Consider the following 12,393-nt stretch of genomic DNA (forward strand, 5'->3'; position numbering starts at 1 on the left):
GAACTGAAATCAGACGCTTAACTGACTGAGCCACCCAGGTGCCCCTATTCTAGCCACTTATAAATTAAAGAGGTTTCTAAGGTTTTTTTAATGTTTATTTATTTTGAGAGAGAGAGCTCACGTGCTTACATGCTCAGGACAAAGAGAATCTCAATCAAGCTCCATGCTGCCAGTGCAGAGCCCAATGTGGAGCTTGATCTCACGAATTGTGAGATTATGACCTGAGCTGAAATTAAGAGTTGAATTGTTAACCAACTGGGTCACCTAGGCACCCCAAGAGGCTTCTAAGTTTTAAAATTTTTTTTCTAAAGGTTAAAAAAACATTATGAATTTTTTTGTCAAAGAATTGCCTCAGAAGAAATTTTAAGGTCATCTTCCTGAATCTTCCCTCAGAACAGGGCTCCGTAGTTCTTTTTTCTTCTTACGTTTGAGGAAGAGTCACAGCCTGCCTAGTGCATGTCCTGTTCCTAGCCCTGTCAGGCCCAGCTTCTAACACCTCCTTTATAATCTCAGATTGAATTAGAAATTACAACCTCCTTTTGTACACATAACTTCAAAGCAAATAAAGCCTTAAATGTCATATGAAGGAGAAATAGCCCGATAGTACTTTATAATAAAATAGAATGCTCAGGTACAATTATAGAAGACATACCAGTAGACCCCATGCCTTGTGGAGTTGCTGAGAGCCTGGGAGCTGTAAATAAAGACTCATGTGGAGTGTCGTGCTATTAACTCAAACATTCAGGGGATATTGTTGTCAGCAATGGGATGAAGTTCTTAATGAAGTTCTGAAAAATTCAGTGCATATTAAATATATGCAAAAATTACTTTGTTTTATATATAACTGGGTTCTAGGCTCTGATAATTATAAGCACATTTGTCACTTACAAGTCCAAGGAGACCCTCAGAAGTTGTGAGAAGAATGAGATTTTTGTGTGGTACTGTCTCCACATCTCAGGGCCCCTGGCCTTGGCCCACTATATGTAGCCCTTAAATCACTGCAACAGAACAACTACCCCACAGCTTTCTCACATGTTCCTGAAGAACCCTCCCACTCTGGCCACACACACAGGACCACATTCTGCCTAGGGTTTGTGAATTGACTCTAAAGTAAGAAAATTGTCTGTTTTCCAGTGTTTGTGGGCTATTTGTGTATCGTGCTCCTTATGCTGCTACTGCTCATCTTTTGGATTGCACCAGCCCATGGGCCTACCAACATCATGGTCTACATTAGTATCTGCTCTTTGCTGGGGAGTTTCACCGTGCCTTCCACCAAGGGCATCGGGCTGGCAGCCCAAGACATCTTCCACAACAACCCATCCAGTCAACGGGCACTCTGCCTGTGCCTGGTGCTCCTCGCCGTGCTTGGTTGCAGCATCATTGTCCAGTTCAGATACATCAACAAGGCACTTGAGTGCTTCGACTCCTCTGTGTTCGGGGCCATCTATTACGTCGTATTCACCACCCTCGTCCTGTTAGCCTCGGCCATCCTCTTTCGGGAATGGAGCAACGTGGGCCTGGTGGACTTCTTGGGTATGGCCTGTGGGTTCACTACTGTCTCTGTTGGGATTGTCCTTATACAGGTGTTCAAAGAGTTCAATTTCAACCTTGGGGAGATGAACAAATCTAATATGAAAACAGACTAGGATGCAACAGGGGGGTGGGTGGCTCAAGGAATAGGAAATGGATGTGGTTTCTGGTCCTAATTTGATGTGAAGTAGAAGAGACCCTAATCACTGGTATTAAAGTTGCTTGCATATTAATGGGTGGTCTGGTGGACAGTAGGGAGCATCGCTCAGCATCCAAGTAGGGGCCCAGCCCTCTGCAGTCTAAAGTTGCTAAATGGTTGTCTGGGCATCATCTCTCTCTGATGAGAGGAATCTCATGTTCATTGCCATTAACCTGGAAGCTTTCATGAATACTATTTCCTTTAACAATATTTTAACATTATTTAATAGAAGATAAAGTTGGGCTCTTTCCGGTTAGTCTTTGCAGGGGAGCAGATATTGTTACTTAGAAAATTACTTTGGAAATGGGGGAAATTGTTGTCTTACAGTCTGACTATACACTAAATGTGTCTGTAGTTGTGTTATTTTGCATTAAGCATGTATAACATTCAGGTACCTCATCCAAATAAGAAGTATATACATTTAATTGTTTTTAATCTGCTAATGAGCTGACTCTCCCACCTCCTACTCCAAGACATTTTAATTGAACATAGAGAGAGAATGAGTGGACATGATGCAGAGTTCCATTTATAGGATGACTTTCAATAGCTCAAATCAATTTCAGTGCCTTTATCACTTGAACTCTTCACTTAATTTGACTATTACTATGTGTATGTTCTCTTAGAATAACTCTTTGATTATACTTTAATATTTCACTATTCAAAATATAAATGTATAGAGCAGTTAGAAATAACAGTATATTCATTTGTTGGAAGAAAGTCACAGTGAAAGACACATAAGAGCAAATTGACCTTTTTAGCATGTATTTATTGTCCAATTAAAGACAGTTGACTTAAGTAGCATAAGGTATTTTATTTGTATTTAATCTATGTAACTGGGACCCAGTATCAAATATATCCACATTCTCTTTCAGTGACCATTGTGGCCATTCCAAAGAAATAAATTATTCAACTTGATAATAAGGTTGTTAGATGAGAGAGTAACTGTTCAATAGCACATATATCAGGTTCCCTATAATACAGGAACAGGTTAAAAGACACAGTCAAGCTCAGGCAAGTTTCTGAAAATTGGAACATACAAAGTAAGTTTTCAAAAGAATTTCTACTAAAATGAAAACAATTAATTTAGCCATATCCCTGTTGTTTGAGATGACAGAGCACCCTACAATTCCTCACCCAACCTCTCATTAATCTTCTGAAATGCAAAATAGCCACTAAATATGCCAATATTTGGATCAAAGAGATCATTTGTCTGTTTATAGTAACCTCCTATGTATAGTAAGTGGGAGCAAAGCACAAAGTGATGCAAGTTGTTTCATCAAGATATCATGTACTTCATATGCAATGTTTTATCTAATAGGGAACTGTGCCAAGTTGGAAAATGGGATTGGGCAAGGCAGAATTAGTGAACTAGAATATCACATTTAATAATACCCAATTAAAGTTACTCACTAAGGAAAAAAATATTTTTTCAGGCAAAAAGAGCATTTCTAAATACCAAAGAAATTGTTCCCTAAAGTGTGGGGAGGCTAAATAAAAGGCTAAATAAAAGAGGCTAAATAAAATGAGGATAGTTTAACATACAGTGAAGAACACCTTTATGAATTAAAAGTACATGTGATGGCATGAGTTGTCAGTGATTAGTGAACTAAGAGCAGCAACAAAATTGTTTAAAAAATTTTTAATCTTACATTAACTGACAGTTAATAAATACTCAAAAAGTCCCTCACTTTTTTTTTATCAGCTCCTAAAGATTTGGTTTTTTTTTATTATCAGGTATTTTTAGGAATGCAAGCCTTAATTTATTGAACTGAACTTTCTGAAAATATCATGTAGCAGTGTCAGTATAATAGTTTCCTACATAAGGAGTTTGAGACATTAAAAGAATACATGTGGTGAACAAAAGTATACTGAGAAAGTTCATGTGTCTTAAGGAAATTATCTTGTTTATTTTGTTACAGCTTACAGTTGAAGCTTAGTTTAAATTCATCTATTAGTGTTCCTCATTATATTTTAGTTCACGGTTACACCATGGATACTCAGCAGTGGTATTTTCTGGATGATCATCCCTGTTTTGTTTTGTTTATAGCAAAACAAAATCTGAAAGTAGTAATAGCTGATCTCCTCTTAAGGATGACTTGTTCTAGAACAGTTGGACTCTCCCAGGTTTAGCAGATTACTTTGGTGGGATACACAGCTTTCCTTCCAGTGGGACAAAGTTCTCAGGATTGTATTTCAAGTGTGTGACTCTAGCCTCAAATGGACATGACCAGCAGTCTAAAGAGCCCAATTTTCAAGTTTGACATAGAGCATATAACTTCTGATTTAATAATATATATGTATTTTTTATACATTCATGTTTTCATAATTCATTTGGAATTGCAAAGAAAAAAAAGGCCTCAAAGTGAGAGTTTGGGAGGAGCTAGAATGGGAATGGGTCTCATTGGTCTCTCCAAAAATAAATACATATGAAACATTTTCATGATTATACTATTCCTTGGGCTTTATCTCTGATAAACTAAGAAGAAATTTACCTACCGCCTACTTGTTTTCAAGCCTCTCTAAAATCTTATATTTCTGATCACAATTTGCAAATTTACTCTGGATACTTAAATAAGCCGTTTCTCTCCTCTACTACTTGGACAATGCTTTGTTTTTTCATCTGAATCTTTGCATTTGAAAAGATTGCTTTCTGTTTTGCTAATTGATCAAGTGTAGGGCCTATTAAGGATTCTGAGACCACCCTGGGCATTTTGTTCTTCTAGAGGACTATTCCATCTCTGTAGAGAAGGTCCTCGAGAGGAAGGGCGGTCTGCTTCTTGCCACACATGGAATAAGAACTGCTCATAACTCGTTCTTCAGTCAGATGTCACTATAGTATTTTCACATTAGAATGTTAGTGAAATACACTTTGCTGCTCTTGGTTCAGCAATAAGAAATATTCTTTCAATTCCTACTTTTCAAGCAAGTTTGTTATACTCAATATTATTTCCAAAAGTTCATTCCAGCTGTAGTAGGTTGGTCTTTGTTCTTTTTCTTTGGGTTTCATGTCTGTCAGAACACTATTAACGTGTACAGTCACCCCTCATCTTCCTTCTTCCTTGACAGCTTCACTCTTTGTAAATACTGTGCTCACTTCTAGAAGCTAGTTCCTAGACATTTGTAAAGCACTGATATGCAGTGTCTTCCAGGTGTAGACAAGCACTTTGGTCCATGGAGACCAAAGGTATTGATGGCTGCATAGTTCTTATTGCGAGATGGTACCTCTCTTTTCCAAGCTGCTCAACTAATCTAGAATAGTGGAGAAAGTGCTCCAATTGTCTACAGAGCCATGGCCATTGCTCTTTTTTGATGCCTACTTGATCCTGACTTAGACCTCTTATGACCGAGTAGGAAACTGGAAAGAGAAAAATGCTTCAATTTAGATCTGTTCATGACTGTCTGATTGGTTCCAGTGGTCTGAAGGAGTTATCCTTCTCACTGTGTTTGAAACCAAGGAAGTAGTTCACCCATCAAGCAGGATTAGATGGAATCTTGGTGTTCCGCCTTCTCAGGGACCAAAAATGTAACATTAACAACTTAGTATTGACCTTCTTCCCAAGGACATGTCCATGTTAGTTTTTCATATGTTTTACTCATAGTCATAGCTAGAAGCCTGTTAACTTGAGTTGGAAAGAGAAAAGATCAAGTTGCACACCAGTCACACCATAAAACAGTTTATCATATAAAATACCTCAATTTTCTGTATTCCTCACTTCCACCTCACAGTTGTACTGGTGATGAATTTTAAGGGTCTGTCCTTTAGTTTATTGGTGATTTTTCACATCTGGCCAGATTCTTATACCTCCACCATATACTTGAAAAGATTAAGAATTATAGGAATGAGAATGAGAATTTGGCTCAGTATCACTACTTGTTTATTTTCATATACATTTCTCACATGCTGTGAAATGCAACAAGAGAATTATATTTTAAGAAATGTAACTTTATGTTACATCAAAAATTATTGTGTAGTAAAAAGTTGATACTCAGTAGAACAATGATCATGTAAATAAATCTATTTCAGATGTACCCAATGTGATAAAAAGCATTGTCTAGGACCCCAGAGCATGAGCCAGGGAGAAAGATTTATTTGTTCTTTTCTCTATTTTTCCTTGAATTGTGCAACTATAGGTGAGTCACTTAACCTTTCTGTGCCTCAGTTTCTCTACCTCTAAAGGGGTGAGATGGTTCTCCAAATCACCTGTTTTAGAGCACTCACACTTTTAGCGTGTGCTGGTAGCCTCAGACAAGAGTGTTATGTGTAAGATTGCTCTGGAGTGGTGAAGTGGAAACTCAGCTTGCACTGGGCATCCTGTATGCTCAGGACTGTGCTTTAGACATGCAGCTTCAAGCACTGAGTAAGCAAAGGAAGTGCTGGGTGTAAAGTTTGCACGATTCCATGAAGCTTTAATTTTTCTTTTTTCTTTTTTTTTTTTAAGGAAGGCTTTTATATATTCTATTATAAAACGTGAAGGTTAAACAGGGACTTTTAAAAGCTGCACTGAAAGATCACATTCTGATGATGTGATAAGATTTTCTGACATTCTGCATATGTTTATGTTCTGCAGAAGATTCAATGACCTGTGAACGAGATTGATTCTGTTGTGTTAAATTTGTTAGGAATGATGCTGAACTTCCTGCTTCCAAGCAGCTCAACCCTGACCATGAATTACCTGACACCAGGTAAATGTCAGGAGCTCCCAAACCACTAGTGCCAAAAGGTCACGTTGAAAAGTTTCTTTTCTTTGTCAGAATGTACTAATTCCCTCCCCCCACCTCTATGTCAGTGTTTTTGCACTTTGGAATAATTTAAAGGTACTGTTTTCCAGTAGCATTCCTGAGTGTTGTTGCCTTTTTAAATGACAACTATTACTTTCTTGTAAAATGGATTATAATCGTGAAAGAGAAGAAGACTAGATAAAAAATGTAAAATGTTGATTGACTGCATAAGTTTTTTCCTGTAAATGTATCAGGGGAGCTTCCAATTAGCATACATACACACATTTGTCAATGGCTAAGACTTGCTTATCTTTTGCTTTATAGAAATAGTCATAGCATGTTGTAATTGCCTTATGTAAATAAAAAAGGCTATTTATTAAGTTTTCCAATAATATTTATTAATCTGTATGTGTTTTAAAATAAAATAACTTATTTCTAGCTGAACATTTGTTGCTTTTTTTTTTACCCACTACTTGAAACACCCATGTAGTCCCAGGTTCCATATCATCCTAATTCCTCAATTAAATGTTTCCCATGTTCTTTACAGAAACAAATAGCCCAGTTCCCATCATGATATAAAAAATATGTGCCTGTGAATATCTTAGGGAGCAAAACCAGGATGTGTGAAGGAATTTACCATCTAGTGATTACCTTCTGACACAATTAAAGAAAACCAGGTATATTTTAATATATTAATATCTTTTACATGTTTGGGGAGTATATAACATAACATTTTATTATATTTTAAGCACATAAAAATTTAGAGAATTATAACACATCTTAAAACTACAAGTATCATCAGAAATCTTATTATTAATCTTTTTAGTGTCCTGTAAGTCACTTTGTTAAACAGAAAAATATTTTATTTGAGAAAAAAATATGTATTTTTTAGGCTCTGTCCAAAAGGATTTAATTACATTTTTAAAAAGATTTTTAAAATCACTTTTAAAAAGATTACTTGTAAGCAATCTCTACACTCAAAGTGGGTCTTGAACTTACAACCCCCAAATCAAGAATCACATGCTCCACTGACTGAGCCAGCCAGGTGCCCCTAATTACTCACATTTTGATCAAACTATATCTATTTAGAAATCAGGAACAGACATTTCTAAAAACCACCAAATGTTTCTATGGATACCCCTTTCCACATAGGTTTTTGAGGTTGTGAAGCGTGTAAGTGCCAAATTCTACAAAAACTTGTCCTGGTTGGTTACTAGTATAGAACTGTAAGTTTCAGCTTCTAGCCAAGCACAGTAGTAGCTAGTAGTACTGCACCTAGTTCTGAGGGTTGTATAAAATCAGGCATGCCCCCTGCCCTCCAAAGAGCTTATGCTCTGTTTTCTCTGTTCCTGAGTCATGTGCCTCTCTGATGACTCATGGCATTGTTGGCATCTTTGTTTTAATGTTTATCACCTGGTACACCATATTTCAAACCTCACATGGTCGTTTCAAAAAGTTTTTTTGAGTTTGAGAGCTAAGGCAGTCAGGAAACAAAAACAAAGATACTTCTATCTGTACTAGCAGTTCACAAGAGAAAGATTCCAGCTGAGGAAATTTGAAAGTTGGGATTTGAATTGCACCATGGCAAGCAGGGTAGGAGGGATGCTAATCAAGTAACAAACACAACAAATCCATATAAAATAACTGAAATAAAGGGATGGAAGATGGAGAAGTCAAAGTGTGGTTGCCTGTCTATAAAATGGAATCCTTTTACTTTTGGTGATGATGTTAGGGGGATCTTAGTGTCCTCCTTACCCTAATTTGGTGTGCTTATTGCTGCTCTAACAAATTACTACAAACTTTTTGGCTTAAAACAACACAAATTTATTATCTTACAGTTCTGGAGGACAGAAATCCAACATGAATTTAACTGGGCTAAAATCAAGGTGTTATCAGGATTATATTCTTCCTGGAGGCTCTAGGTGAGAATCTGTTCCCTGCCTTTTTCAGCAGAGGCCTTGCACATTTTTTGGCTTATTCCCCTTTCTGCAACTTTAAAGCTAGCAATGTTGCATCTCCCTGATCCTTCTTCCGTTGTCATATCTCATTCTCTGTCTCTGACACTTATGCCTTTGTTTTGTTTTTTGTTTTTTATTTTTATTTTATTTTATTTATTTATTTTAACGTTTATTTATTTTTGGGACAGAGAGAGACAGAGCATGAATGGGGGAGGGGCAGAGAGAGAGGGAGACACAGAATTGGAAACAGGCTCCAGGCTCTGAGCCATCAGCCCAGAGCCTGACGCGGGGCTCGAACTCACGGACCGCAAGATCGTGACCTGGCTGAAGCCAGACGCTTAACCGACTGCGCCACCCAGGCGCCCCTGTTTTTTGTTTTTTAAGAGGGAGAACATGTGTGCATGGGGGAGAGGCAGAGAAACGGGGAGGGGTGGGGGCGGGGAGAGAGAATCCCAAGCAGGCTCCATGCTCAGTGTGGAGCCTGACGCAGGGCTTAATCCCATGAACCAGGAGATCGTGACCTGAGCTGAAATCAAGTCAGACACTTAACTGACTGAGCCTGCAGGCGCCCCTGCCTTCTTACAAAAACCCGTGTAATTATTTTGTACCCACTTGGACAATCCAGGATTATCTCCCCATCTCAAGACCCTTAATTCAATCACAGGTGCAAAGTCCCTTTTGCCTCTAACATAACATAGTAACAGGTTCTATGGGTTAGAACTGTGGAAATCTTTGGGGAAGGGGGCTTTATTCTGCCTACCATATCCACTCCCCATTTCATCAAATGAGGTAATTATTAAAAGCCAATTCCTGGCTTTTAATGAACATCCTAGTGTTCTACCTAAATTTACTTCAAGTTATTACTATCTTTTCCAGACAGCTCTCCTCTCTCCCTCCAACAAATGTTTTTAGAATATGCCCTACTACATTTTTAAGTCTATGGTCTTGGGTAAACTTAATAATATTAATTGGAAAACATTTATATAATACCTTTAAAATGCTAGAGATACCAGAGGAGAGATGGGTGGGGGGGATGGTTTAAATAAGTGATGGGGATTAGGGTTAAATAGGTGATGCACTTGTTGAGATGAGCACACGGTGTTGTATGCAAGTGATGAATCACTATATTGTACACCTGAAATGCTGTTCTTGGGCTCTTGGCTGGCCTCTGTGGTAACAAAACCAAAACACAGAAGAGCAACTTAAGAACAATTTAGACATGAGAAAACTATTTGATTTACTAATACATGATTTTCAAAAATACTGTTTAGTAGAGAAGTCTTGCTTATATAACTTGTTTCTATAACTGACAAAAAATTTTACAGCTTTATTGAGGTATAATTGACATACTGTAAACTGCACATATATAAAATATACATTTGGTAGGTTTTGATGTATGCGATATGATGTTATAGATTGATCGCATCACCATGAGCAAAACAGCAAACATATACATCACCCCAAAGTTTCTTTTTGCCCCACCCACTATGATCCCTCTCTGCCTTTCTTGTTCCCTCCACTCCCAGTCAACCACCCACTTTGTTGCTATGTATTACAATTTTTTATTACATACTCCTTTGGTCTGGCTTCTTTCACTTACCAAACTTATTTTGAGAATTAGCCATGTTATAACATGTATCAGTAGTTCATTCCCTTTTATTGTTCAGTGGTATTCTATTATATGGATACACCACACTTGCTCATCCACAGTTGCTTTGTTGTTGGACATTTGAGTTGTTTACATTTTTTTGGCCATTACAAATAAAGCTGCTATTGAATGTTCAATTACAAGTCTTTTAGTGGATATATGCTTTCATTTCTTTTGGATAAATACCTAGGAATAGAACATCTGGGTCATATGGTTGATATATGTTTAACTCTCTAAGGAACTGCCAAACTGTTTTCGGAGGAAGTTGCACTATTTTATAATCCCACCAGCAGTGTTTGAAAAGGAAGTGGATTTTTAAAAATTTAAAAATGTCTTATGATCAATGCTTGAGCATTCACATTATATATAGAAATGCTGGGGCGCCTGGGTGGCTCAGTCGGTTAAGCTTCCGACTTCGGCTCAGGTCACGATCTTGTGGTCCGTGGGTTTGAGCCCCGCATCAGGCTCTGTGCTGACAGCTCAGAGCCTGGAGCCTGTTTCGGATTCTGTGTCTCCCTCTTTCTCTGACCCTCCCCTGTTCATGCTCTCTCTCTGTCTCAAAAATAAATAAATGTTAAAAAAAAATTAAAAGAAATGCAACATCACGTGCTAGAGAGTGATCTGGGCATTTAAGAAGCCTGCATAATGTTAGCAAGTTATGTTATGTACACTTATGAAACAATGCATTGTATAATGTGACTGTTAAGTGTCAGATGGGAGGACCAGATAAATGTGAGAGGAGTCTGTGGACTACAACAAAGAGAGAAAGCTGAATAGATGAAGCAGGGCTTTGCTGGAATGATTAGAATACTGGCAGAGAAGACCTTCAAACAAATTCCTTAAGTTAAATTAACATAATTTCTAAGTATTCATGCAAACCACTACTTTCATTATAATCATCTGTCTCCTATAGGTATCTGTTGGCATTTGTTAGTTATTGCTACATACCAATCCACATCAAAATTGGTGGCTTAAAGCAACAATCATTTAGTCTTTTTCATAGGTCTGTGGATCAACAGTGCATTCAACCAATTGGATCTGAGTCTGTTGGCTCAGTCTCTGGAGTCTGGACATAGTATGGTTCATCTGGGTAGCTTTGCAAGTTGCTCTGTTCTACATGGTCTCCTTCTCCAGCAAGCTAGTCCAGTTTCTTAGCAAAATTTAGGCTGGGAACCACCACATTTTCTTGGCCGAAAACTATCCCCAGTCCCAAGGCCAAGGCAGAATCAGGGGATGGGGTGGAGCTGCAAAGTCACTCTGCAAAATGTTTGGGTACATTTATAAGCAGAGAATTGCCGCCATTTTTCATCAATCTATCACATCATCAGAGACGAACATGCCAACCATCTTTCAATATGTAATGTAATTCCTTATTTGGCTATGTAATCCAGCTAGAATTTGGCTGAGACCAAAGAAATAAGCAAAAAAGGCCCTCTGAGTCAGTTCTAAAATGGCACAATTAGCTGGTTACCAAGCTCACAAAAGATTAAAAACTTTTAAATTAGTGGCTGCATAGTCACTTATAACAAAACCAGAGTGTAGGGGCTGTGTAGTCCAATTAGACTAGTCTGAAAAGAGCAAATTATATTTGGCATTTTCTGGTTCAACAAGCACTCACTTAAAAAACATCCCCCCCCCCCCCCCCCCCCCCCGCCTCCACCTGGGTGGGTCAGTTGGTGGTCATGGGACCCTTGATTTCAGCTCAGGTCTTGATCCCATGGTTCATGGGTTCAAGTCCACCTCAGGCTCTGCACTGACAGTGCAGAGCCTGCTTGAGATCGATCTCTCTCTCTCTCTCTTCCCACCCCTCCACAGCTCGTGATCTCTCTTTCAAAATAAACTTAAAGAAAAAAATCCCATTCTACATGATTAACATTTCAAATACTAGTTTGTTTGTTTTTTTTTAATCTATTCAGAAACAGGAACAACATACCCAGAGGACCTTGGCACCTATAACCCGACCTGGCTAGTCGCACCCCATCCCGCCCCCTCCTCTTATAAATGAGCCCTCTGTCTTTGTCCATTTTATAGAAAACCATGATTGTGGGTTCTAAGAAAGCCAAGGCGGGATAGTCTAACAGTGGGTTGCCTATGTATCTCATGAGAAATACATCTCTGCTCCAAGAGTCTCAAAAGGCGCTTTTACCAAACCACTAAAAAGAACGCCATCTCTACGGGTTTCGATTAGGTCACCCTCGGGAAGAAAGAACCCCACTTGGAGCCCAATCCCGCCCCCACCACTTGGTTTCGCACCTCCGCGTTCCGGGACCCGCCTCCAGCCTCCTGGCCCAGCCCTAGCTCCGCCCCTTGCCCTCTCGGAGCACCATTTCCCTAGGGAT

The 12,393-nt window shown here is 38.6% G+C and overlaps 1 protein-coding gene across 1 annotated transcript in view; it reads left to right on the forward strand.

The window, feature by feature from the left end:
* Positions 1-6,892, forward strand: part of NIPA1 (NIPA magnesium transporter 1) — a 93,949-nt gene extending 87,057 nt beyond the window's left edge. Inside the window, exon 5 of the mRNA XM_047862847.1 lies at positions 1,135-6,892. Within this exon, the coding sequence (XP_047718803.1) occupies positions 1,135-1,646 (512 nt within the window). The 3' untranslated portion in view covers positions 1,647-6,892. The remainder of the gene's footprint in view (positions 1-1,134) is intronic.
* Positions 6,893-12,393: the final 5,501 nt, after the last annotated feature.

The sequence above is a fragment of the Prionailurus viverrinus genome, chromosome B3 (genome assembly GCF_022837055.1).
Source record: "Prionailurus viverrinus isolate Anna chromosome B3, UM_Priviv_1.0, whole genome shotgun sequence".
NCBI classification, from domain to species: Eukaryota; Metazoa; Chordata; class Mammalia; order Carnivora; family Felidae; genus Prionailurus; species Prionailurus viverrinus.